Source organism: Pelobates fuscus, chromosome 3 (genome assembly GCF_036172605.1).
Source record: "Pelobates fuscus isolate aPelFus1 chromosome 3, aPelFus1.pri, whole genome shotgun sequence".
Classification (NCBI taxonomy): domain Eukaryota; kingdom Metazoa; phylum Chordata; class Amphibia; order Anura; family Pelobatidae; genus Pelobates; species Pelobates fuscus.
In genome coordinates this window covers 276,945,343-276,971,791 of record NC_086319.1, presented here as the reverse complement: position 1 = coordinate 276,971,791, position 26,449 = coordinate 276,945,343, and the positions used below count along the sequence as shown (strand labels likewise).

At 45.4% G+C, this 26,449-nt stretch overlaps 1 protein-coding gene across 1 annotated transcript; it reads right to left on the bottom strand.

Annotated features, from left to right (window-relative positions):
• Nucleotides 1–26,446, bottom strand: TMEM127 (transmembrane protein 127). The gene is made up of 4 exons (XM_063448619.1): nucleotides 26,379–26,446; nucleotides 7,378–7,647; nucleotides 6,297–6,461; nucleotides 1–2,535 (listed from the first exon to the last, which is right to left on the bottom strand). Exons 2-4 carry the CDS (start codon nucleotides 7,619–7,621, stop codon nucleotides 2,231–2,233), a joined length of 714 nt encoding a protein of 237 aa, XP_063304689.1. The 5' UTR covers nucleotides 7,622–7,647; nucleotides 26,379–26,446; the 3' UTR covers nucleotides 1–2,230.
• Between the last annotated feature and the right edge of the window lie 3 nt (nucleotides 26,447–26,449).

Below are 26,449 nucleotides of genomic sequence, written 5' to 3'. Positions count from 1 at the left end.
TCTGAAAGAAACAAGACAAATCCATATGGCTTGTGATGGAAATGAAAAATAGTGGGATACGCACTGCCAGGTGAGAATAAAATATAGAGAAGAAAGGGTGTTACAGTACTAATCATTGCGTAAGCAAACAAATTAATACGGGGTTGTTGTTGTTTGTCCTTAAGACACATAAGGTACATTACATGTTATCCAGCATATGACCACATTATTAACATCATTTAGATCCATTAGATACAACCCATATTTTGACAGAAGCTGAGAAACTACACATACAACCCTCTGGAGGTTTATTCACTAAATAGTTAGTAGTTATGCTGAAAACAGAGTTCCACAATTTGACCTAAAATTATAGAATTAGGGATGGGTCCTAAATTCCAATATTTCACCGACCTTTGGGAATTGTGTTATGAACATAACTACAGCCTAATATTTCATATCCCCACTGAGGGTTATTGAAGCTGGAGAGTAGGGGGCATAGCAATGATGCGGATAGGCCTTCCCACTGATGCAAAGTGGGAGGCAGAGTTGACATACAAACTGGTCAGATAAATAAAGGGACCTGAATATGTACAGACGCCTGCAAGGTCAGAAATACCTGGTAATGGTCTTGCTCAATAGAGAATGCATCTAATCTTCCACCTTACTTTCTATTGAATGTATATTGTGTCTCCGGAAGCAGGGCAAAGAAACAACAAAGCCCACCATGGTATAAGAAAAATCTCATTACATGAAAGTCCCACCTGACTTGGGACTGTTGGGAGCATTCATATTAAATAAATAAACACCGTGGTTAGCTATATGTGATTCCCACATTTTTCACTTGTAGGCAGTCTGATCAGTACTGGTTAACTAATATTCTTATAGGATGTATTCCTTGCACTGTGCTTAAAATATTGAGTGTTTACATGTTTTCTTCAACTGGGACAAGCTGATCTTACTTTAATATGGAACAGCTTTATGAGTGCTTAACACAAGATATTTTGCAGCTTTTAGCCATACTACTTAAAACAGTCGACGAGGGCAAAAATATACAGATAAAATAGCAATATTTTTCATATAAAGGTATGTATAAAATAATAAGTATACATTATTGCACACACACATAAGCAAAAGTGAACAAAAACAAGCCCCAAAAACGTCAAATAGGGAGGTTTGAAAAAAAGAACTGAAAACATGTGACATTTAATTCATAGCTCCTTTTGCATTTACCCAGGTATGAATCATCCAGTCCACCTATTCATTTGAAAATTGTACAAATATGTTGATTATATTAGTATTTAAGGCTTGGCTGTGAAAACGGAAAAATGGTGCTGCAATAGGTCTCCTCTGTTATTTCCTTCTATTAGATATATTACGGTTTCGTTTTTGTTAAATCTGTGCATCTCCATAAACCAGAAGGGGAAAAGATATATTTCCATATTGAAAAACAAACTATATATATACACAATGAGTATACAAACAGCCCCATTAAACTAAGTGAGGGTCTACCAAAGTGCTTTTTATCCATAATTCACACTCCGATACATTGACTAAAGCTTAGGACACGTGTCAATTTGTAGACCAAGCCTATGTTTGGATAGCCCATCATTATCTAGATGGGAAAACAACAAATTTAGTATGCTACCCTAGCATACTACTGGCAACTTAATTTGCATCTAATGACTGAACATTACCTGACAGGTCACAAACCTATATCCCACCTTGTCCAAATTCTTTGAACATCCAGAATATCTCAGTGCTCTGTGATGGCTTACCATAACATAGGTAAAGCCTCATGTCTACCCCAAGCAAAATTATTTTGGGATTAGCAAAGCCAACAGTCGCAAACAAGAAATAGAATCACTTGTTTCCTGTCAGTACCATATAATGGTAAGAGGTAGGTCCAACACAACGTCTTTTCCATGTCCTTTTTAAAGGTTCCTCAGGTATCTTCTCAAATGGTTTAACGGAGGACAGGTGCGGTTTCAAAAGGAACATCGGAGAAGCAAATTTTGGGTCTTGTGAATGATCGCAGAAATATACAGAGGAAAATAACGGGAAGCAAAGGAATAGGGGGGTAAAGTCTGCTGTGAGGACCAGGCTGTGGAAGGATAGAAGACTGTCTATATGTTTCCATATCTAGTACAATTTGGCTAGAATGTCCTCCTATCAATGTAAGCAATGGCACACACAGGTGCTTTCTGGTACAAGGAGACAGTCTGCGTGGGTCATCTCTCATCGTTTGACCCTTTTATGGAGTGTAAGCAGGAGGTGGCTGGAAGGGGTTCATGACATCGTACTCACTAGGGTAGGAGTCAACTTCCATTTCAGACAGCAACTCCAGAGCCTGCTCTTCCTCTTCTGTAGGATAATGACGCAGCAGATTGGCTGCTGTGGCTAAAATGGATGCACCACCAGCTCCAGCAACCAGGTAGAAGCTGACAGCAAAGGTGACATAGATCTGGGAACCATGGTACTTTTTGTGCTGTTGCTGTAAAGCTAGAATGAGTTCTGAGGCCCAGTAACAAAATCCAATTACTGTCGCGCACTGCAGAACTGGGGATTAAACAGAAAACAAAAATTTAGTATAGTGCATATTTCTAGGTTCATTATAAAACAAAAACTACTGAAGCAGAAATTACTTTTCTCCTTTGCACTTTGATACACTATTCAGTTCCAATCACAATGTACATAAACAAATTGTAAAACTAAAATATGCATGACAAAATGTTCACAGTTCTTTAAAAGGGTTACTCCAACCTAAAACGGATTTTAATTGAACTAACCTTTTCTGTGGTGGTCTGTCCCGATGAAAGTTGTTTTTGTAAACTGAAATGTTGTTTTATTTACTTTTTTGTAGCTACTAAAAGTAAAAATGTACTCCAACACCGACCCATGACCTAGGTATCGAATCCGCAGACGAGTAGCTCGACTACACTCACACACAACCTCACCCTCTACCTAGGATTTTATGCATGTTATAATTTACAAAAATTGTGCTGAAACTTGTCAAATGCATTATTTAACCAACGTTGTCACCTGTTACCCTCTCAAATGATGCATATGCTGAACCATGTATAAATCTCATGCACGTAAAAATAAAGAATTAAAAAAATAAATAAAAAGTACTAATTTTGGAAAAATTCCTGGGAGTGTTATTTGTATACTGGCTTTTGGATTTTTGCTGACAAGCGCCAGGCATCTAAGGGTATACAGAAAGTATAAAGGAGAGCAGTATTATATACACACATTTATTTAGGTTTGCAGATTTTTTTTTTTTTTGTAAATATCTTCTTATTGAACCTTTCGTTTTTGTTGGTTTTGCAACATGTACAAGAGAAACGTGGACTCCCAGGTCCCTCTGGTCATTCACAAAAGCTTATACATCGGAGGGCATATGATGACGTACGTGTCTGGGCGACTCGCAGGTCGCTTTCTTGAGTAAATAGCATGTGTATTATGGACTCGCAGGTCCGGTGTTACCCGGTGGTGTTTCGTACTCTGTTATATTCAATATGCACCATTTCTACGTTGGGTGGTTTTGCATGCCCCACTGTTGTGTTTTGTTTGTCTATTCCCCCTGCCCACCCTGTAGCCTCTAGGCAGTAGTGAGGCATGTGGCCATCTGTTGTATAGGGTCCCTTCAGGACGTGCAACCCTCCAGTGACCCTGTGTCTATGGTCCTGGATGGCAGTGTTGTGGGGTGTTGGCCCCCTACCTTAGTATGGTTCGGTTCTGCCCAGCGGTGTAGGTTGTGCTGATGGGGATAACCTAAGGGGTATCCTACGACTCCTTCCAAACTCATAAGCTCTATAGCTCACAAAACTGGCGCACTTCCACCCCCCTCACTAGCGGGGCTGCAGGCCGCCCCGGGCTCCGCATGTGGTCGCACACCAGCGGGCGCCGTAGCCTTCCCCGCACACCCCCGCGGGGTCGGCCCAGGCACCGCCCCCCGGGTCCCCCGGACCGTGCCCCACCCCCTTTTGACGGGGGGCGGGAGTGAGGCATCACGTTTTGGGCCAGGTGTGGATCGTCCCGCTAGTCTCCCAGCGTCCTCTCCTTGGGGTTGTCCGTTCCTCCCCCCATGGTCAAGTGCATAGTCCGGAATGCCTCTGTACCCACCCGTGCCAACCAGGGTGTCCATGTGTCTAAGTATGTCTGCGTTCGGTCTTGGGCTGAATACCAGATCTCCTCTGTGACTCGTAACTCCTCCATTCTGGTAAACCACAGGGAGAGTGTTGGGGTTGTGTCTTTTTTCCAGTACAAAGGTATTAGGTGTTTTGCGACATTAAGAATTCGGATGGTCAGGGAGCGTTTGTAACGTGATGTGGGGGTTGTCGTGTGGTGTAGGAGGTATGGGGCGGGCTGGAAGGGTGGGACCTTGTCCGTGAACATGGCCACCATGGCAGCTATTTTCTCCCAGAACGGTACTATGAGTGGGCATTCCCACCATATGTGAAGAAAGGATCCTGCCCCTCTGTTGCACCTCCAGCAGAGGCCGTCCGCGTCCAAATGCATTCTCTGTAAGCGTTCTGGGGTCAGGTACCATTGTGTGAGAACCTTATAGGCAGTTTCCTGGGTTTTGCTAGCGATTGCGCAATGGTGCACTAGGTCGCAGATCTTGTGCCACTGGGTCTCGGTAAGTGTTTCCCCTACGGCAGTCTCCCATTTGGACATGAAGGGAGGTGGGGGGTGTCCCTGTTGCCGTTGTAGCATGGAGTAGAGGTATGAAATACTATGGGGCATGGGCTCCGGGTCTTGGCATAGCTGTTCGAATGGCGTAAGGTCCCTATATATGTCGGGATGTTGTGGTATAGCGGTGATGTAGTTCCTAATTTGGGTAGGTTTGCAGATTTTTATTCATTTTCTGTATAATGGACTTACAAAATGAGGGTCAATTCCAGCTTGGCATGTCCCTTTAACTTGTGCAAGTGGTTTGTGGTTTTTACTATTAATTATTACTAAATGAAATTGCTACTTCCAGCTTTCGCATTGGCCATGGCTTGTCACTTAATAATATTAAAAATGGATGAACTTTGGTTTCTGGGGAAGGCACAGTTGTACATTCCAAGTCAGCTTGTTTGTCTTTTTATTGGGTAATGCTCCTTCTTATACTTACCCATGTATAATCTATAAGCCAAGTAGGATCATAAGCGTTTCATATTTTCCTAGTTCAGCTATTGCTGTTATATGAAATATCACATTGTGGTAGCATTGCTCTAATTCGTTCATAGTAGAGACACAAAAGACTCAATTTTACAAGGAGTCCCAATGTATTTTTCCTTTCTCCTTACTGTACCATATCGAATCATCTACTATTCATTGTCATACAAATGTACCATTTTAATGAACAAAAAAGAAAAAAAAAAAATCAGTTTTGCATGTGATGATTACTTTATATGCTCTTCTAAAGCCAAGGTAATATATACTTATAAAGATGGATGGATTTGTATGTGACTGCAATCTATGCATGCACATGCCAGCAAAGGTAAAAGTAGAATGTGAAAATAGTTTAGCAATGTTATATTTCAGTGAAAATAAGATGAACACTGAGAGGTACTTAGATGGGCTCAATGCTGAAACCAGAAACAATAAGAATGTCGTTTGGACATAATTCTGATCTGAATTTAATAAGCATGTAGTCTGGTGCAAATCAGGAAATTATTTCAATTACTGATAATGAAGAGTCACTCTAAGTACCATGACAACTTTATTATTAATTATTGCTTTGTTGCAAAGTTTATGGTTTAGAACAGGGGATGGAATCCTTCAGCACTTCAGATGATGGTTTCCCTTGATCCTTTTTCAACATTATGGCTGTAAGAGGAAATATGGGAGATGTAGTCCATAAGGTTGCCTAACCCTGGTTTAGAGAGTACACTACACTCGCTCTCAGCTCCCGGGGTGGTAATTTAGAAAACTTTTGTCAGTTATTATACAGTGCTGCAGATAGGTCAATCAGGCTGGTGGAATTCTTCTAGTTTGTGTCAAATTTGGCCATGCTGTACTTGCAACATGTTCACTGCACATGCACACTGATATGTCTCTCTCCTTAATGGATAGATAGTCATGGCTGTATGTATGCTCATTGTCATCTCTGCTGATCATTGTGGCTACTATCTGTTTATAGATTAGCTCCCCTCATTTCCTGTGACGAGTGTAACTGCTGCTGGAGAATAAACTAGTTATCCCACAATTTCATGTTGGACAGGAGTTTATAGAATAACATCAGAATTCCACTCTCTTCTTTCCAGAGCATACACTAAAGCACGGTTCTATACAATGGACCAATCTAACACCTAGCATCTTTTTCATACCTGTGAGGATGTGGGCAAAAGCATAACGCCGAGTGATTTTAAGAGCTGGGTGTTTGGGTCCGAAAACATCCAGAAGGAAGGCAGTCATGCTGCAAGCAATACCCAGGAAGCAGAATCCAGCAATAACACGGAGGAGGAGTATAGTCTGTCGGTTCATGCAATAATCTGCAGGAAGACAATGCAGGGAACAAGTTAGCAGATTCACCTTTTCATTTCTGTGTACGTATATACACACACACACACACACACACACACTTTCTGTCTTTCTATCTGTGGGATAATCACATAGAAGCAGTCATTAAATTGACACTCTAGGCCAGCTTAGGCAGCATTCAGCACTCCAGATGTGGACTACATCTCTCCTGATGCTATGCTAGCATTATAGCTGTAATAACAGGAAATGTGGTTTACAACATCTGGATTGCCAAAGGCTGTCTTCAACGGCACTACCCAATATTCCACCAGTTTAACATTAAATTAGGGCACCTGCCCACCAACAGCCGAACATCCCTACTAGAGGTATAGCTAGGACAGTGAGTACACACTTCCCTCTAGCCATACTAATGCATGCCAGCAATGATGGGCTGAAAGCAATAAGCAATGTATATTCACTTTTTCACAAAAAAAAAAAAACACAACAACAACCTCACTCACAGGTTTCCATGAATGTGGTTTTATTAGTGATGATTCTTATAAGAATATATAAATGAACGCTTCAACCTGTGCAGATCTTTCTGAAGATTATGTTCTCGAAGACCTGTGAGTACACCCTATTTTTTAGACAAAAAAAAAAAAAATATATATATATATATATATATATATATATATAATAGAGCGATATATAGAAACATTCTGCCTATATTCCACCCCACCAGTCAGTGGTAAGAGTTATCAAGAAATGTAGCATACAGTCCATTGGATTAGTGGGGTACTGGACTGGATGCCAAGTGGGAAAGTAGGGAGAAGTTAGATGTTGACTCTGATGCTGTGGCACGCTGAAATAACCTGTTCCTCTGTCAGCATGGGTTACTAGTACACTAGAGAGGTCCATTTTATTATCCGAGTGAATCAAATTACTTACCAGTAAGCAGCTCAGGATCCTCACTACCTAGAACATCTGCCACTCCCAGCTCTTGGCGTGTACATGTACCCCCATGAATATGGAGCCAGGCTGGTTCTGCCAGTGCAGTACACAATGCAGTAATGGACAATGCACCAGGCAAAGCAGAAGCTAAGCTCCTTTCTGGTTGCTTAGGTAGAGCATGGGCTCCATGACCTCTTCTCAATGGCACGGACGAACCACCGGACCCGCCGGGAGTAAACATCTTGGGAGTGGAGGAGAGGTATGACTCTGTATAAGTGAACAAAGTAAAGAATTATGGTTTAGAGAATGGATCATAAACACAGTTTAAAACAACACTGTGGGCACTAAAACAACTTCACTGGAATAAAGTTTTTTTTTTTTTTTAATAATCAGTTTTTATTAAGGTGTGAACAAGATAAAGGCTTAGGCTTGCAGGCCCGTATCAATAACATAATATAAGTACATAATGTAAAAACAGTATATATCCAAATAGGGATTACAGTCAGGTTCAGTTTCCATCTGATATCATTTTTCAATTGTAACAGTGGTCCTTAACAGAAATTGCAATGTTGTTTCGTGTTGATACCGCGTGTATCCAATTGAACCTATCATCAACGAGATCAAGGTGGACACACTAATGTCCATAAGTACTTTGAGGTTGCATGTTTACAAACGTTAATCTTCTTCAACATTTGTCAATAAGTGTGTTTAAGAGGGTAATTTTTTAGGTGGTGGAAGTATGTTAGCTTAGTACAAAACAACTAATACAAGAGAGATTAAAATAAAATAATGTGGGTTATAATAAGTATCAAATTATATTGTATTAAATATCCCCCCATATGGTATGGTCCTCCGTATGGTCCTGTGTTATCCCTGTCCTCGGTGCGTTCGTACTACTTAACGTGATAGATCCAGGGAGGGTTATCTCTAGTGTTACCGTGGTGAGATATCTCCCTTTCTCCTTTAGGTGATGTCCTGGAATAAAGTTATTATGGTGCCATTATGTCTTTGTTGCTATGGTGCTCTAAACAAATAAGTAGTTCCCCATTCACAAAATGGCTTTAGAGAAATCTGTATGTTTCTCAGGACTTTTTTTTTTTAATTGGGAGCTACCAATTGGCTCAAGATTCTAAGCAGCAGAGGGGCAGAGCAATTAGGCACTGTATACTAGACTTTGGGGTTAAACCTTTTGTGAACGATTTAATTCCTGAAGGTTTGATGGCACTAGGTTCCTCCTGGCACCATAACAATTTAATTCCAATGAAGCTGTCAGAGTGGCCAAAGTGTTCCTTTAACAAGAAAAGGAAATATGTTTCATATATATTTAAAACAGAAGTTAAAACAAAGTGCTATAAAGTGATTTTGGAGAGTGATACTCTTATTTAAGAGAGAAATCAAAGTGAATTTTAAATTTAAGGCCAAAGCAGTCAAACTGAAAGCATAGCGGACTAAGAGAATTATTCCAGTTAGGCTCTTTCGACCTGAGATTTGGAATTCATTTTGCTTTACCTTAAATTCTTGCTTTAGTGAATAACCTTGTGAGGGTTAAAAAGAAGATGTTATGAAGAGGAAGTGAAAATTAAGTAAAGAATCAGGGTGATAAAATACCACAGTGATGCCAAATACAGACTTCCGCTATCAGGCTCGCGCAGCTGTGATAAAATGGCAGCTGAATGTATACAGGTGACCACGGCGCTATATAGAATAATTGGTTAAAAGGCCACTCAACGTGCTTTGCCTGCCAGAGCACAGACATGAGATGTCCCTGACTGGGTGAAGCAGCTTGTCCTCCTAGAGGATCTAATCTTCCACCACCATACAAGATTTACTCTTATTTTATGTTAATGTTCAGAAATGTTTTATTTTATGTTACACTCTACCATTCTTTTAATCTCCACTTGTTAGCCAACCCTCATATATTGTTGTGATCGGGGAATAACGTTCTAGGGGACATACTTGAATACTTTTACTCTTCTGGCGGGGTGTGACTTCCTTAACGGGTGCAAAACTCCTAAGAGCTAGTCTCTCACCTGTCACTCCTAGTCCCCGAGGGGATACTGATAAAACGCTCTGCGGCGTAATATGTTCTACTGCAGCTTTACATAATAAAAACCCAACACTGCTTATAGAACACCAACTGTCAAACTACTGTATGGAGAATGACTTGATATGTATATTGTACCTTACACTTGCGGTGTGCAAAATAAAGATTCTTCTTTTTTTTTTAAGTGCACTCAAAAAATATATTTGATTGTGTGTATGGATTACAAAATAATACATTAAAGGATCAAAGCGGTTTTCCTGACACTATAGTGCCCTAAGGGTGCCCCCACCCTCAAGGTCCCCCTCCCTTGGCGCTGAAGGGGTTAAAACCCCTTCAGCTACTTACCTTAACCCAGCGCCGGGCTCCCTCTGCGCTGGTGATCTCTCTTTCCCCGCCAGCGTCAGCTCCCGAGTGAAGCGGAATGCGGATGCATTCTTAATGCTTTCCTATGGACCTTCTGCACGCTGGATGCAAATTTCGCATCCAGCGTCGCAAATGCGCCTTTAGTGGCTGTTAGGAAGAAAGCCACTAGAGGTTGGATTAACCCTGCAATGTAAACATAGCAGTTTCTCTCAAACTGCTATGTTTACATCTGTAGGGTTAAAACCTGGGGGGCCTGGCACCCAGACCACTTCATTGAGCTGAAGTGGTCTGGGTGACTATAGTGGTCCTTTAATATTTTCAGTAACAGGTTTTCCTTTAGGTATAATTATACTTTATGCAATTCGTAAAATGCATGGAAGAAACAATAAGGTGGAAACATGTTTTTGTAGAATTTAGAAGCCATTTTGGAATAGGGAATACCTGTAGGAATATTAAATGTAAAAAAAACAAAAAAAACACAGAGGGACATCTTCGTGTAAACAAGGGGCGCGCTGGTGAAGGCGATTAATTTAATACCCAGAAGGGATGTAATAGTCTCCTCCTCCATCAGTTTTTCTTTTTTTAAATACATTTCCTCCCTCCCCAACCCAGAACGCGTGCATTTGCCATTAACCAGGAAGAACAAGTCTTGATTTCAGGTATGTTATAGCTTATTTATGGGTTTCTACTGGGGCTCCAATTACAAATGCCAACGGGAATTTTAAATATCTGAGTGCTGCCAGCAAAAAGCAAGTGAACAATAATTTGTCAAAGTGTGTTCTACTGGATGTATTTAGTCTGGTTTAAGGGAACTCCTGGAACCATAACCACTACAGCAACCTATGCACATTGCTCCCTTGCACACAACTGTTTATAGGGGCAGAGATTTGCAAAAAGAAGTGCTGCAAGAGATCTTCCTGTGCCATCGAAAAATGTTTTTTTACAATCAAACTTATGGATACAGTGAGGATCTGCTTGTTAGGCATTTTCGTCCTCCCCTCTTCAGCTGTCTGACAGAGCCACAGTGGTACACCTGACCAACCCTATAAAGGGTGTTGTCAAAAATCCGATTCTGTAAGTTAATTAGACCTGCCAAGGACTGAAGCACATATCCCACAAAGCACAGAAGATTATGGGATACAGTAAGACTGACTCTCCCGAGGGGGGCGTGGCCGACCGGACATTGAGTAGGTCGCACATACACGAGGCTCTGCAACCCCGGCTGCCAAAGCCCCTTATCAACAGCCCTCCTGCTGTTGGCCCCTCAGGGTCAGCATCGCCGAGGCGACCGGCGGGTCCCATGGACGGGTTCCTGTCAACCCAGGACAGCCTAAGACCCACGTGCCCGACAGGCAATATGGCGCCGGACTCACCGGGCGCCGGCAGCACGGCTAAATCTCTGGCAGGATCGATGCACACAGACACGCCAACGCAAATTTCGGCAGAGCTGGCTACAATTGCCTCCAATATGATGACTAAGGCTGATAAAGCAGCTTTGGTTCAAGAAATGCACTCAGCCATACGAGAAGAGATCCAGGAAGTACGGAGAGATCTTACCGCCCTGGAGCAGCGAGTTACAGACTTAGAAGCAGACTGCTTACAGGCAGCCCAACATTCCCAGGCGGCGGATAACGCCACTTCAAGGCAAGGCACGGTGCTTCTGGACCTGAGGAGACAGGTTGAAGATCTTGACAATCGCGGACGCCGTAATAATATCCACGTGAGGGGCCTAGCTGAACAAACGGGTGAGGATCTTGTAACCATATTAACACGGCTCTTCACGCAAATACTGGGGGAGGAAGCCCCTGACACCTACCACATTGAAAGGGCCCACAGAGCCCTCCAAGAACCGACGGTCTCCCCAGAGACATCATATGTTGCCTCTTATCCTTTCAACTGAAAGAGGCGATCATGCGAGCAGCTAGGACGCAGACTATCACCTTCATGGACACACAGGTCTCACTATTTTAATACCTGTCCCCTCTGACGCTAGAAGCTCGGAGAACTTTGAGGCCACTTACCCGTCTGCTGCAAGACAGGCGGATCCCATACAAATGGGGCCATCCATTCAGCCTGCAAGCCCGGAAAGACAACACCAGGAGTACGATGCGATGGCCGAATGACGTGCCTGGTTTCCTCCGAGCTCTAGATCTACCGGCGGTAGCAATTCCCAACTGGATCCTCATGGGCCCACCGCAACAAGCTGCAAACCCTGTCAGACAGCCGCCAGCGGGTAACGGGAGGGGTCGACCCCCGAGAAGAGGCGGTCCGGATGGCCCGGAGGAATAGAGCTTTGAAGCACCCAGATCACGTTAACCCTGAGGACTATGAACACACAGCCAGCCTGGGGCATGCCCGCGGGACTTGGACTACCACTCACCCGGACACCAACACCCAGGACTTGGCAGTGAGGATGCCAATGGCGGTATGTACCCGACACCACTACCGTATAGACACCCCCGGCCCACCCCGGGGTCCCTGCTGCCCTTTAAGCACCAAGTTTCCCACTCACAACAGGCCCACACCCTGTTGCGGGCTTGGCCCACCCTGAGTCTTTGCCGCTGAGAATCCCTAGCTCAGGACTAACAAGGCCAAGCTACACAGGTAGGGAGTAACAACGGGGGGGGGGGGGGGGGAACACTTGTTTGGGAGGGGGATCCGGTCATGAACCCTACCCACTCCCGCCCTGGATCACAGCTCATTGGGCTGCGGAGGTCACATCTCCCAAGGATCACAAGCGGCACACAGGCCTGGACATAACTTTGGCGAAGGGACCCATGTATAGTACCCACCTTGCTAATCCCAAAGGTTCACACAATTGGTTGCCCCTGACCGATCCCTTGGGACATGAGGGTAACTGTATGGAAGGGGAGGGAGGATCCGGGAAGGGAGCTGGGAAAGGGGGCCTACCTGGCATGGAGAATGTGTCCACAAGCTCTGACGAGTGGGATGAGCTCTGACAGACCCTGTGACCCCCGGACCCATAGCTCCCACTAACCAGGCCCACCCAGGGGACCGAGGACAGGCCCGAGACCTATACGCATACTAGCCCCCCGGAAGACACGAGGAGGCGGACGGGTCCTTGGCAGATCCAAGTGGGGACACACTGCAGAGACTGAGGGGGGGGATGTGCCTGCCCAGGAGGTAAACGGGGGTCAATAAGGGGACACCTGAAGGAGACCTCGGGGTGAGCGCTCTGTTGCCTCGGGCCCTCACCATCACGGATGGCTAGGGTGGCCCGCAGGTCAATGCCACAGACTACCTCTCATAATACTACGGTTAGCCACCACAGGAAACCTGGGTGGGGGACAGGTGACCGGGAGTGGGTAGACTCCCGCGGGGGGGATACAGAGCACTGGGAGGCTTCTGACTGACCCACGGGGACATACTGATCAGCCTACTGTCACTAAGCTGTTAAATTGTTAAACTGTAAATTCAGTAGAACCTCCATATGCGAAATTGCTTCAGTTAAAAGCCACTCTGGGGGGACAGACAGGTGACCAGGAGTGAGTGTGTACCCTGGGGGGGGGGGGAATACAGGGCAATAAGAGGGCTCTGACTGGCCCTCAGGGTACTGCTGATCTGTTTAAAGTTGCTAAACTGTTGAATTGTTAAAATGTAACCTCAGTTAAGCCATCTCATGCAAAATCACTTCTGTTATAAATTGATCACTTATTTATCTGTACTGTCTTATAAATGTGCAGCCCACAGAAGAGATGTTCAGTCACGTAAATACTCCCCCTAGGCTCAGGAACAATGAGCAATTCAACTGAGCCGGACGTGTGCAGTAGCCTCACGACTCTTGACACCTCTTACTTCATACCGGCCGCTACAGCCCTGCACAGCGGACCCTACCTGTAAATTTGATCGAGCCCAGGGACCCCGCCGATTCCAGAAGGGGCACGTATACCCTGGTGCACCTGACCGATCTAGGGTCATAGTTGTCTACCCATACTAGACACTCCCAAATCCCCCGCCCATATTGACATAACTGACTAACTTTCATTGATTGACACACATTAATTCCTACCCCCACCCTTACATCCCCCCTTCCCTCCCTATTAACCTGACTGTCTCTGTCACCTCCCCCACCCCCAATACTATTCTCATACTCTTCTCATTCACTCTCTCCTCCTTACCCCTCCCTTCCCACTACATACACGCACTCTGCAGCAATGTCACAGGGATTCCTACCAGCTCCGTTCTGGTCTAACAACACCAGAGGCCTCAACATTCCTGAGAAACGCCAGCACCTCCTGCAGAAGCTGTGGTTCCTCAGGGTATCTGTAGCGTTCCTGCAGGAGACACACTTCGAAGAGGGGAGTGCCCCCGTGATGAGAGACAGAAGATTCCCCCAGGGATTCTTTGCAAACCACCGAGATACCAAACGTTCAGGAGTGGCCATCCTCTTAGCGGGAAATGTACCATTCCGGTGCACCAATACCAAGGTAGACCCGCAAGGGAGGTACCTTTACGTGAAGGGAACTTGGCCGGACGTTATCCCACCTGGAGAAATTTAGAGAGGGGCTCCTGATATTGGCAGGGGACAGAAATCTCCCCCTAGACCCTCGGGTGGACACATCTTCGGGGTCCAGCGCCATACCAGACCACTGTGTGTGCAGGACCAAACAAGCCCTAAATAGACTTGGCCTGGTCGACTGCTGGCGGACGGCACACCCTGACGGGAGGGATTACACCTGCTATTCGGCCCCCCATAACCAGTATAGCAGGATAGACTAAATCTTCGTGGCGCAGGAATACCTCCCTCTGCTCATGTCCGCAGATATAGGGATCCACGGAGACTCCGACCATGCCCCCGTGTCCCTACAACTTAAATCGCCCCTCTTTAAGCTGAAAAAACACCAATGGAGACTCAACGAAAACATTCTATCGGACGCGGAATGCACGACTCTGACGTCACAAGCGCTCACCCAATACTTTGAAGATAATTCCTCCCCCGAGGTCCCACCAATGATTACCTGGGAGGCGCATAAATGCGTAATTAGAGGGCACTACATCAGCCTTTGCACACAACGCAAACGAGAGAGCACCAGACTAGTCCTGGACCTAATCAAGCGGATAGCTGACCTAGAAAACTTACATAAACAGGACCTGACAGAAGACATATACCTGCAACTGACGGATGCGAGAAGACAACTCAGGGACCGCTATTTTTATGAGTACTCCAACAAATGCGGTAGAATGTTAGCCAGAACCCTGCAACAGAGACAGAGGCAAAACCACATACACAAAATCAATACACAAGACCGGAAAGAAACACACAGACCTCTACAACCTGGCTGATATGTCTAGCGCTCACAACCCAACACAACACGGCCGCGAACTGACAGAATCTCTCTCCAGACATGTCTCCCGGAAAATCACCCCAGAGAAAGCCTCAGTCACGGAACAACCCCTGTCTCCCGAGGAACTATATGCGGCGCTCAAACTAACCAAATTCAACAGAGCGCCGGGACCGGACGGCCTCCCCGCCAGCTACCTTCGCACCTTTAAAGATATACTACTGCCACACCTACTGACGGGCCTAAATTCGATCCTCGAGGCCGGAATTTTCCAGTCGACTCGCTCCGTGCCGTGGTAACGGTCTTGCCGAAAGAGGGGAAGACCCAGCATGCTGTGCAAGTTACTGCCCCATCTCCCTCTTAAATGCTGACCTAAAACTATTTGCGAAAGCCATGGCCCTCCGCCTGGCCGGGGTGCTACCCGACCTGGTGCACCAGGACCAGGTGGGTTTTGTTCCGGGCAGAGAAGCCCGGGACAATACTATCCGGGCACTCAACATCATCCACTCGGCCGGAGAGTCGGGAGAGGGACTAGTCTTCCTCTCCACAGATGCGGAAAAGGCCTTTAACCGAGTGGACTGGGCATACCTTCGCAGCCACACTACAGCACATGGGCTTCGGTCCCAATATAAGGACCTGGATAGCAGCATTATACACAAATCCGACGGCGCGAATCCGAGTCAACGGCGCCCTTTCAGACCCGTTCCCCATACGGAATGGTACGAGACAGGGGTGCCCCTTGTCCCCCTGGAGGCGGTCAGAGCTGACGGGGGAATAGTGGGACATACAATAGGGAGAACGGAGCACAGGGTTGCGGCATACGCCGACGATATGCTCTTCTTCCTAGAGCGGCCGCTGATCTCCATGCCAAACCTGTTGGGGCTCCTCCGAGAGTTTGGGAGGGTCTCGAACTTGAAACTCAACACAAAGAAGTCGGAGGCCATTAACATCTCGGTCCCAGCCGAATCTGAGTTGCACCTTCGATCCCAATTCAAGTTCAAATGGTGCGATGCCAAACTGAAATACCTCGGCATCTGGTTGACTAAAAACAGTAATTTTACTTACCGTAAATTCCTTTTTTCTTAGTATAGTGGCAGTACTTACAAGTGGGATGTTCCTTCCGGTGTTGGACAAGAAGCTCCCCCTTCTTTGAATAATATAGCTGTGCTCCGCCTGCTGCCTCCATATAACCTGCAAGATTGAATCACCCGCCAGTAATAAAAAAGAACCAAACGGAGACAGACTAATGCAAAAAACATTTAATCCAAATGAAAGAGGAGGGAAACCCAGTACTGCCACTATACTAAGAAAAAAGGAATTTACGGTAAGTAAAATTACTGTTTTTCCCTCCGTATAGTGGCAGTACTTACAAGTGGGATATAGCAAGAACCCTGCATACAACAAAGGGTGGGGACTCAGCAGGCCACAGCTTGCAGCACCTTACGCCCAAAAGCAGCCTCAGAAGATGAAAATATGTCCAGCCTATAATGCTTGATGAATGTATGCAATGAAGACCAAGTAGCCGCTTTGCAGATGTCTTCAGGTGATGCTGCTGCTCTTTCAGCCCAGGAGGTTGCCATAGCCCTAGTGGAATGAGCTTTCAACGGGAATCTGAGAGGAATCCCTTTGGAGTGATAAGCCAACTTGATGGTATCTGTAAGCCACCTAGCCAGAGAGGGTCCGGAAACAGCACGACCCTTGTACTTGCCTTGAAAGTAGACAAAGAGATGATCTGAGGATCTAAACCCTTGAGTCCTCTGAAGGTAGATCTTCAGGGATCTTCTAACATCCAGGAAATGCCACTTTCTTTCCAGATCCGATGTAGGAGATTGACAAAAGGACGGCAGAATAATAGGTTGGTTAATCGCAGCCCTAGAGATAACTTTAGGCAAAAAAGAAGGCCTGGGGTGCAGGACCACCTTTTCCTGATGGAATATGGTGAACTCCGGAGAAGATGATAGAGCTCGGATCTCACCAATTCTCCTAGCGGAGGTGATAGCCACCAGGAAAGCCGTCTTGAAGGTTAGTAGCTTGATGGGGACCTTAATCAATGGTTCAAACGGAGGTTCACAAAGGGCTTGAAGAACCAGAGACAAATCCCAGGTAGGAAAAGACACTAATCTGGGAGGCCTTTTTAACCGTATGGACTTAACAAACCTTCGGACAAGTATGTTTGAGGCAATGTCACGAACCAGGAAGTGACTTAGAGCCGAAATTTGGCCCTTGAGTGTAGAGACCCCTAGGCCGGCTTCAAAACCATCCTGTAAAAAAGAAAGGATTTCCGGGATAGACGTACTGGCAGGATCCGAACCTCGAAGAGAACACCAGGCTCTGAATTTTACCCAGACTCTGAAATAGATTTTCGAAGTGGACAAGCGGACAGAGGATAACAAAACGTCACATAAGTGTTCTGAGAGACCATGACCCTGAAGGATCATCCTTGCAGCAACCATGCTGTCAGGCGAAACATTTCCAGGGTTTCTACTGGAAGAGTCACATTCTCTAATATGGTGGAAGAGATCGGGAGAGACCAACGTGATATGGTCATATTTTCCACTTCTGAGAACCAACTTCTGTTTGGCCAGAAGGGCAGGACTGCTAGAATTCTTGCCTTCTCCCATCTTATCTTCTGAACAATCCGGGGAATAAGAGCGACAGGCGGGAAAATATAAGCCATGTTGAAGTTCCAAGGGATCGACAGACCGTCTAGGACATCTGGGTAGTCTCCTGCTTGGAGAGAAGCGAATCTCTGCACTTTCCGGTTTCTCCTTGTCGCCAACAAGTCTATCTCTGGCCTGCCGAAGCGGGAAACTAGCTCCAAGAAAACCTGGTTTGATAGTGCCCAGTCTGCTTGAGACCAATGATTTCTGCTGAGGTCGTCTGCAATAATGTTTAGAGACCCTTTGATATGGGTAGCCGAGATTGCAAGAAGATTGGTTTGGGCCCAAGACATTATACGGTAGCAGAGATTTTGGAGAGCTTTTACCTTCGTGCCTCCTTGGCGATTTAAATAAGCCACAGTGGTGGCGTTGTCCGACTGTATCCTCACCGACCGATTGGCGATGACTGAACCGAAAGACACCAGTGCCTTCCAGACCGCTAGTAATTCCCTGAAATTTGAGGAAGCGCCTGCCTCTTCCTTGTTCCAAAGACCTTGATGGAATTGAGAACCGAGATGGGCTCCCCAACCAGTCTGGGAAGCATCTGTGGTTATCGTAATCCACTGTTTTTGTGCAAAAGATAGGCCTTTTGAAATGTTGCTCCTGTCTCTCCACCAGTTTAGCTGTTTTTTCACCTTTGCGGATAAGTGGAAGGGAGAGTCTAGATCTTCCTGTTTTCGAGTCCATTGTGAAAGAATGTCCCATTGCAATGGTTTTGATTCTGCTTTTGCCCAAGCCACTGCTGGGATTGCAGAAGTGAGGAGGCCTAGCAAACTCATAGCATCCCTGATTGAGCTTAGGTTTTTCTGCAGCTTTAATACGGCTTTTAAGATCCTCCTTTGTTTCTCTATTGGTAAAAACAGAGACAGGGACTGTGATTCTACCTGAAGACCCAAGAATTCCAGACTCCGTGACGGATTCAACTTGGATTTTTCCAGGTTCAGGATCCAACCGTGATCTTTTAAAACCTTCATCGTAATCCTGAGATGATATTCTAGCAGTTGTTTCGATTTGGCTTTCAAGAACCAATCGTCCAGGTATGGAACAATCGAGATACCTTTCAGACGTAAGACTGCTGCTACGGGTGCCAGGATCTTCGTAAAAACTCGAGGAGCTGAAGACAGGCCAAAGGGTAGAGCCTTGAATTGCAAATGGAGAATCCTTCGCTTTCTTGTAAGAACCGCAAACCTGAGAAACTTCCGGGAAGATTCTGAAACCGGTACATGTAGATAAGCATCTTTTAAATCTAACTTTGCCATGTGATCTCCTTTTTGTAAAATGTGCGTTACAGACAGAATACTTTCCATGCGGAACTTCTGGTACGGTATGCAGGTGTTGACTTGTTTTAGGTCTAGTATTGGCCGAAAGGATCTGTCTGGTTTCTGAACCAGGAACAGGCGGGAGTAAACCCCCTGAAATTCCCAACGTTTGGGTACCTTCTCTACCACATCTTTTCTTAAAAGAAGAAGAGCTTCTGTTAGGAGTGCTTCCGTTTTTTTCTTTGAAGGATAGTCTGATAGTAGGAAGGAAGGTTGTGGTTTTGTTGAAAACTTTATTCTGTAACCTTCTGAAATTGTTCTTATAATCCACCCATTTGATGTACTCTTTTTCCACTCTTGGGCGAAGAACCGAAGGCGTCCTCCCACTCTTTTGGCGTCAAAACTTCCTCTTTTTGTCTTGCCTGTTGGATTCATGTCTAGACCACTGGCTGCTGTTTCCACCCTGTTTTTGAAACCTTCGAAACCGCCCTTGGTAACGAAAGGACCGCTGACCCTTATACTGAAAACGTTTATAACCCTGTGATCTTGATTCCAGAGGTAGGGCTTTCTTTGTGTCTGACATTTGTTTAATAATGTCTTCCAAAGGTGTTCCAAATAGTTTGTTCCTCTCAAAGGGTAATTCACACAAGGCAGCCTTGGACACTGAATCTGCTGTCCATGTACGTAGCCAAAGAGCTCTTCTGGCCACTGACGACAATCCCATGATTCTTGCTGCTAAACGCATAGACTCATCAGAGGCATCCAAAAGAAATTCATTAGATAATTTCAGTAGGAACATAAGATGGGAAGGATCTGCATCTGATTTTCCCATAAGAGATTCTTCCAGGGATTGTAGCCAAACGCTCTGAGCCCTGAGAACCGCTGAACCTGCAATACCGGCTCTGCATTGGTACCCTGCGGCCTGAAATATTCTTCTACATGAAGTTTCGGCTCGTTTATCCATTGGGTCTTTGAGTCCTGAGACTTCGCCAATGGGTATAGTGGTTTTCTTAGATAGCTGGGCAATCTGAATATCTACTTTAGGAAGATCTTCCCACTTTTCTTCCGACTGTAGTTTGAACAACAGTTTAAATTGTTTGGAAATAAATGCACGTCTTTCAGGATTCTTCCATTCTCTATGAAGGAGATCCAAGATTTTAGGTGGCATCGGGAAACCTTTAACCTTACCCTTGGTAGGTTGCGTTTCTTGTATAGCTGATGTTACTTCCTTAATAAATTTTTTCAGCTCTTCTGGTGGGAAGCCCTCCTCCACACTGGAAGCTAGGCTGGAAATATCCGAAGGCGAAGAAATAGAGCATTCTCCTGAAGAAACGTCAGACACCGAAGGAGATCTATTCCTTCTACGTTTCTTAGGCTTCTCTTGTATAGCCGGCTCTTGCTTCACAGAATCTTTAAAAGACTCAAACGTCTGGGACAAATTTTCCTGGAACCAGCCCAGGAAGGATGCCATATCAGTCTGCTTAGCTTTCTCTAGCAATTCCACAGAGCACTGATTACACGTCTTTTTGCGACATCCGTCAGGCAGAGGTACAGCACATTCCAGACAACATAAGTGCTTAGATTTGCTTGTGGCTTTTTTAGGGACAGATGCTGACATCTTGTCCTTATCCGCTTTGTCCGGGGGAATAGGACTGGACATATCTGTGGATCAAACAAAAAATGTTTCAATAGAAATAGAAATAGACATATAAATAGACGCATGCAAAATAATAGATGAATAAAAGGAGAGATTCATAAAATCTCACCTTAAATCAACTAAAGTCCGTGTAGGAGGGCTGGTGACACGGAGAACCAGAGCTGTACACCCACCCTTGGGGTCAGCAAGGTTCTGCACAGTTTATATACCAATTAAAAAAAAAATTTAATTTTTAAATTTGGCGCCAAAAAAACCCGGTTTCGCGCATGCGCAGTTGCGCGATTCCGTGTTTGGTGGAACGCAAACGCCTCCCGGCGTGCGTTCCACCACTGTGCGCATGCGAAAAGCAATCGAGGAGGACCGCCCGGGAACTCATCTTAGCAGCCACAAAAGGGAAGTACCCGGTCGCGTTCCGTAACGCTAGACCGGAAGTACTGCGCCACTCAGTTCCCACCCGGGGAACCATCGGGCAATTACCTCCTCGATCAGCAGCCTGTGCTGATCGCACCTCTCCACCTGAACTGGGGAACCTGTCCGTCCCGTTGCCGGGACAAGAAGAACTGGCGGGTGATTCAATCTTGCAGGTTATATGGAGGCAGCAGGCGGAGCACAGCTATATTATTCAAAGAAGGGGGAGCTTCTTGTCCAACACCGGAAGGAACATCCCACTTGTAAGTACTGCCACTATACGGAGGGAAAAAGCTCACACACCTCTACCAGGCAAACTTTGTCCCCATCCTGACCACCATTCAGGCCGATATGCAAAGATGGACAGACCTCTACATCTCGTGGTTTGGATGCATAAACGCAATTAAGATGAACATCCTACCGCGTCTTCTCTCTTTCAGACACTCCCGATATCCCTACCACGAGACTTCTTCCACTCTATATCCACAGCGATTCGGAGATTGGTGTGGAAGAGGGGAACACCAAGAATCAGTAAATACCAACTGGAGCAACCCAAACACAGAATAGGAGCCGGACTCCCATCGATCACGGGATATTACCGAGCGACGCACCTGCTGAGGGTTGTAGACTGCCACACCCAATCGACAGACAAACTATGGGTACGGGCCGAGATAACACAGGCAGAGGGAAAAATCCCTGTGCAACTATGGAGGTCGGGAATCTCACACGCCGCCCTCCATACGGGTAACCCCCTGATTGACGCAACCGTGAAGCTATGGTGCACTCTTTGCTATCCACAGCAGCTGACTACCCACACCAGCCCACTAACGCCCATCTCATGTAACCCAGATGTTGGAGGAGGACTGATGCCAGGGGACCTAAAATTTTTTACAAGATTGGACTGGATCTACATGCGCCAATGGTGCGAAAATGGCGCCCTCAAAACCCTGACGGATCTGCTCCCTGACGCGATCCCTACGGTCCTCGACCAGTTCCGATACATGAAGGTCAGGTCGTACTACTCTACCACGGTAGCCAAGCAGCAATTTGACCGTGATCTCACGCACTTTGAAACACTTTGCGCAAGTAGGCGGCACATGGATCGGGGGATTTCGACCCTGTACACAATGCTTATAGATGGGGGAGATGAGCCGCCTCCAAAATTTATCGCCAGATGGGAAAGAGAAACTGGAGAATCCCTGACAACCCAGGACTGGGACAAGATATTTTTGCTCACACACAAAAGCTCCATTAGCTCAAAATTTCAAGAGATGAGCTTACAGGTTAACAACCTGGTACAGAACACCTGACGTGCTACACCGCATGAACCCAGATATGGAAGATACATGTTGGCGGTGCAGAGAGGAGAAAGGCACTATGCTCCATATCTGGTGGACATGCTCAGCCATCGCCCCCTTCTGGGAGCTGGTAAACACCAAAATACGCGAAATATCGGACCCGGAACTCCCGCTCCAGCCCCATGCTACTACACCACACGAGCATGACACTAAAAACCTATAAGAAATCTTTGACGAAACACCTGCTGACAGCAAAATCCCTGATACCCACAATGTGGAAACAAACGGCAGCCCCCACCTTCCAGCAGTGGGTAGATAGAGTAGGAGAAATTCATACCATGGAAAGCATGACGGCATCCATCCAGGGCCGCACAGAAAAATGTAACCTGACATGGACCCCCTGGCTCCTGTACATTGCTGCGGACAGAGCTATACCCTAAAAAAAAGGCACCCTAACCCTGGCCCTCTTCTTCCCTCCCCCCCCCGCTCCTCCACTTCCACCTCTTCCTATTAGATACACCCACCCTCCTCTCTCTCGACCCCCCCTACACCCTTCCCCTCTTCCTCATCCCCACCCCCCATTTGGACCGTTGCTGGACCAGACTGTCTCACTCTTAGATATGGACCAGGACATGCACGGCCATGAAAGACCAGCGCACAGACGCCACTGCCCACGCAGGCGATAGGGAGGCTGACAGACAAAGACCCACATAATCAGACTATTAAACCGCATGCGCCTAAGTCACCCTAGAGGCCCATCGACTTATAACTACACACATTAGGGATACTGCAGTGGGGCCAGCCACATAGGTACTCCTGCCCGACTAGCCCACACACAGACAACCCTCCACCAGGACGAACATACTTGAGAGGCGAAGTAACCATACAAATGCGGCCGACCGTCTAAAACATTGACGAGAACCACTACGTATGATATATGCGTCCAACGCTAATTTGAAACATGGTGATAAGCAAGCAAACTCTATTCATGCCGCTATAACCTAGATAATCGCAAGAAGCTAAAAGAGAGACAAAATTTAACGTAACGATCCTGTGACTCTGGATGTTCGCTACAGCTAAGGCGAATCTTCTACTCCTGACTAACATCATTACCCGATTCTCTCCTATATCCCCATCTAACCTGGATAATAACAGATAAATGAAGATTGTCAAAAACAAAAAATAAGAATAGAAGGGGAATAAGAAGTAAGGGCTGTATTTCACAGTTGTTTTATAGATAGTACTGTTTTATAGATGTGACTTTTATACGGTTCTTGAGTGTACCCTGGAACATGTCACTATTGCAAAGCTCTCGTATTCTTCTTTCTGTATCTTCCTGTTTTTGAAAATTCAAAATAAAGATTGTCAAAAAAAAAAAAAGACTGACTCTCCCACCGTACACCAGAATAGGTCCCTCTTCATGACCGTAATAAAACAACTCAACACAATTCTTTATTTTGAAGACCATCCACTAAGAACTAAATGGAAACAGGGAATGAGGGAGCAATGTGTGCTGTGTCTGTGATTGAATTTAATGTTCCACCCCACTACCTCTTCTCTGGCGATGTCCAACCCAATGCTCTTCACAGAGGAGCATTGGGGACCTTATGCACATGTGCAACAAATGCTGCACGCATTTATACTTCCCCATAAGGCTTTCGCATCACATGACTGAGTCTTAGTCATGTGGCAGCCACTAGATGTGTATGTAACCCTTAAAAACTGCAATGTTTAACATTGCAGGGTTTAAATGACATGGACACTGCACACAAATCACTTCATTGAGATGAAGTGGCCTGGTTGATTATAATGTCCCTTTAAGCCAAAATCTCACAAATATGCAGTAAAATACTTATTTAAAAACGACTAGTGTATTCGGTTGCCACACCCATGGTGGAATTATCTGCCATTTTCAAGAGGCAAGGATTCTCTACTGGAACAGTTGGACTGTTGGGACCTGATAACCTCTGCCATAAGGTAAATTACAGAATATAAGGGAGGTGGGTTCCAATGTGAAAAACACGAAGATATCCCAAACATTATACAATATGAGGTAGTTGCCGACTGTAATACATCATATCTCTCTCTCAAAAGAGAGATTGAATTAATCATAGTGCCTGGAGTCTCACGGTACTGTCCCTCCATTCAACATTAAGCAATATTGGAAGAATTTTACACTAAATGAGGGTTGTTCACAGCTCAGTACCTGCTGGAGGTATTGCTAAGGCTACCAATTCATACCAGCAATGAGCTGTCAGCGGTCATTCTTAGTCAATCATTGCTAACCGCAGCAGTTCAGGCTAATGCTTCTTCATTGACTCAATCAGCATAAAGGGGAGTGGCCGCTGAGGACTATTGTTTAGTAAGAAACCTGGTATTAAAAACTATTTACCACTAAATGGAATGACAATCTAAGGGAACTCCGGTCATTATAACCACTTTGGTGAGATGAGGCAGTTACAGTGCCTATGGTGTCAGTAATGGAGTTATTAAATAAAACTTACAAAGTCTAAAATGTTTAGAATCTAACACAATAAGGTCATGTCTAGTCTACACTCTAACGTAAGCTCAACCAAATTGGATCTGCGAATCCAAAGTGCCCGAAAAGGTTGTCTAACTGCTGACCAGAGATAATGGAGACCTGCGTGTCTCACTATTTTGCTATGTAATTGTTATGTCTACCTGTTTTATTAGATATTCAACCAACAATAAAAATCAAATTTAAAAAAATAAAAAAAATTAGAATCTATTAAATGAAGGATATGCATTTTGGAGTGCAAGTGTTCAAAGTGTGCCTTTCCCCTTTTTAGATTATTATTTTTTTTTTTAATAACATTTAGATAGTGATGTATATAAAGCAAAAAATGGCTTCTGTATGCAGATTTCATTTAGGACTAAGATGTGCCAATCTGGCAAACCAAAAGCTAAATATAGTTCATGTGCGTAAGCAAAATACAAAACCAAAATGTAATAAAATTGTGAAAACAATGCAAACAACGATACGTTCATGTTTAAAGGGCCTAAAAAGCGCTCCCTGTGCAGAGAGCGATTGAAGTTACAAGGAAGAGAGACCACAAGGAAGTAACTGGGAAAAAAAACAATCCCGAGTCTAAATGATAACAACCCACTGATTACCAACAAACACACACGCTCTTTTCCTGTATTGCTGGTCAATATTTAGCACTCCACATGTTATGGACTACATTTCCCATGATGCTCAGCCAGCCATTACCCAGTGATGACTAGTCATGGCACTATCAGCGATATGGACTACATTTCCCATGATTCTCAGCCAGCCACTACCTAGTGATGACTAGTCATGGCACTATCAGTGATATGGACTACATTTCCCATGATGCTCAGCCAGCCACTACCCAGTGATGACTAGTCATGGGCCCATCAGTGATATGGACTACATTTCCCATGATGCTCAGCCAGCCACTACCCAGTGATGACTAGTCATGGCACTATCAGTGATATGGACTACATTTCCCATGATGCTCAGCCAGCCATTACCCAGTGATGACTAGTCATGGCACTATCAGCGATATGGACTACATTTCCCATGATTCTCAGCCAGCCACTACCTAGTGATGACTAGTCATGGCACTATCAGTGATATGGACTACATTTCCCATGATGCTCAGCCAGCCACTACCCAGTGATGACTAGTCATGGCACCATCAGTGATATGGACTACATTTCCCATGATGCTCAGCCAGCCACTACCCAGTGATGACTAGTCATGGCACTATCAGTGATATGGACTACATTTCCCATGATGCTCAGCCAGCCATATGGTCACACATTAAGTCGGTGATATGAGACTCTGGAGCTCCAGCTTCCGTGTAATAGAGAGGCAGAGCCCCAGCCTGGTCATCCCCGCAGTAATGGCAGCACAGAGAGCCTCCCTGATCAGTCGCCGCCCCATACAGCGTGACTCCCAGGCCCCCATGCCGGTACAGCGCCCGGTATCCCCAGCAGCCTCCCACCAAATCCCCCTCACCTCGGCTCCTTTTCTTCCTGTACTCGAAGCTTCAGCACAGCTGACTTCCGCCTCCTCCTTGCGTCATCGTG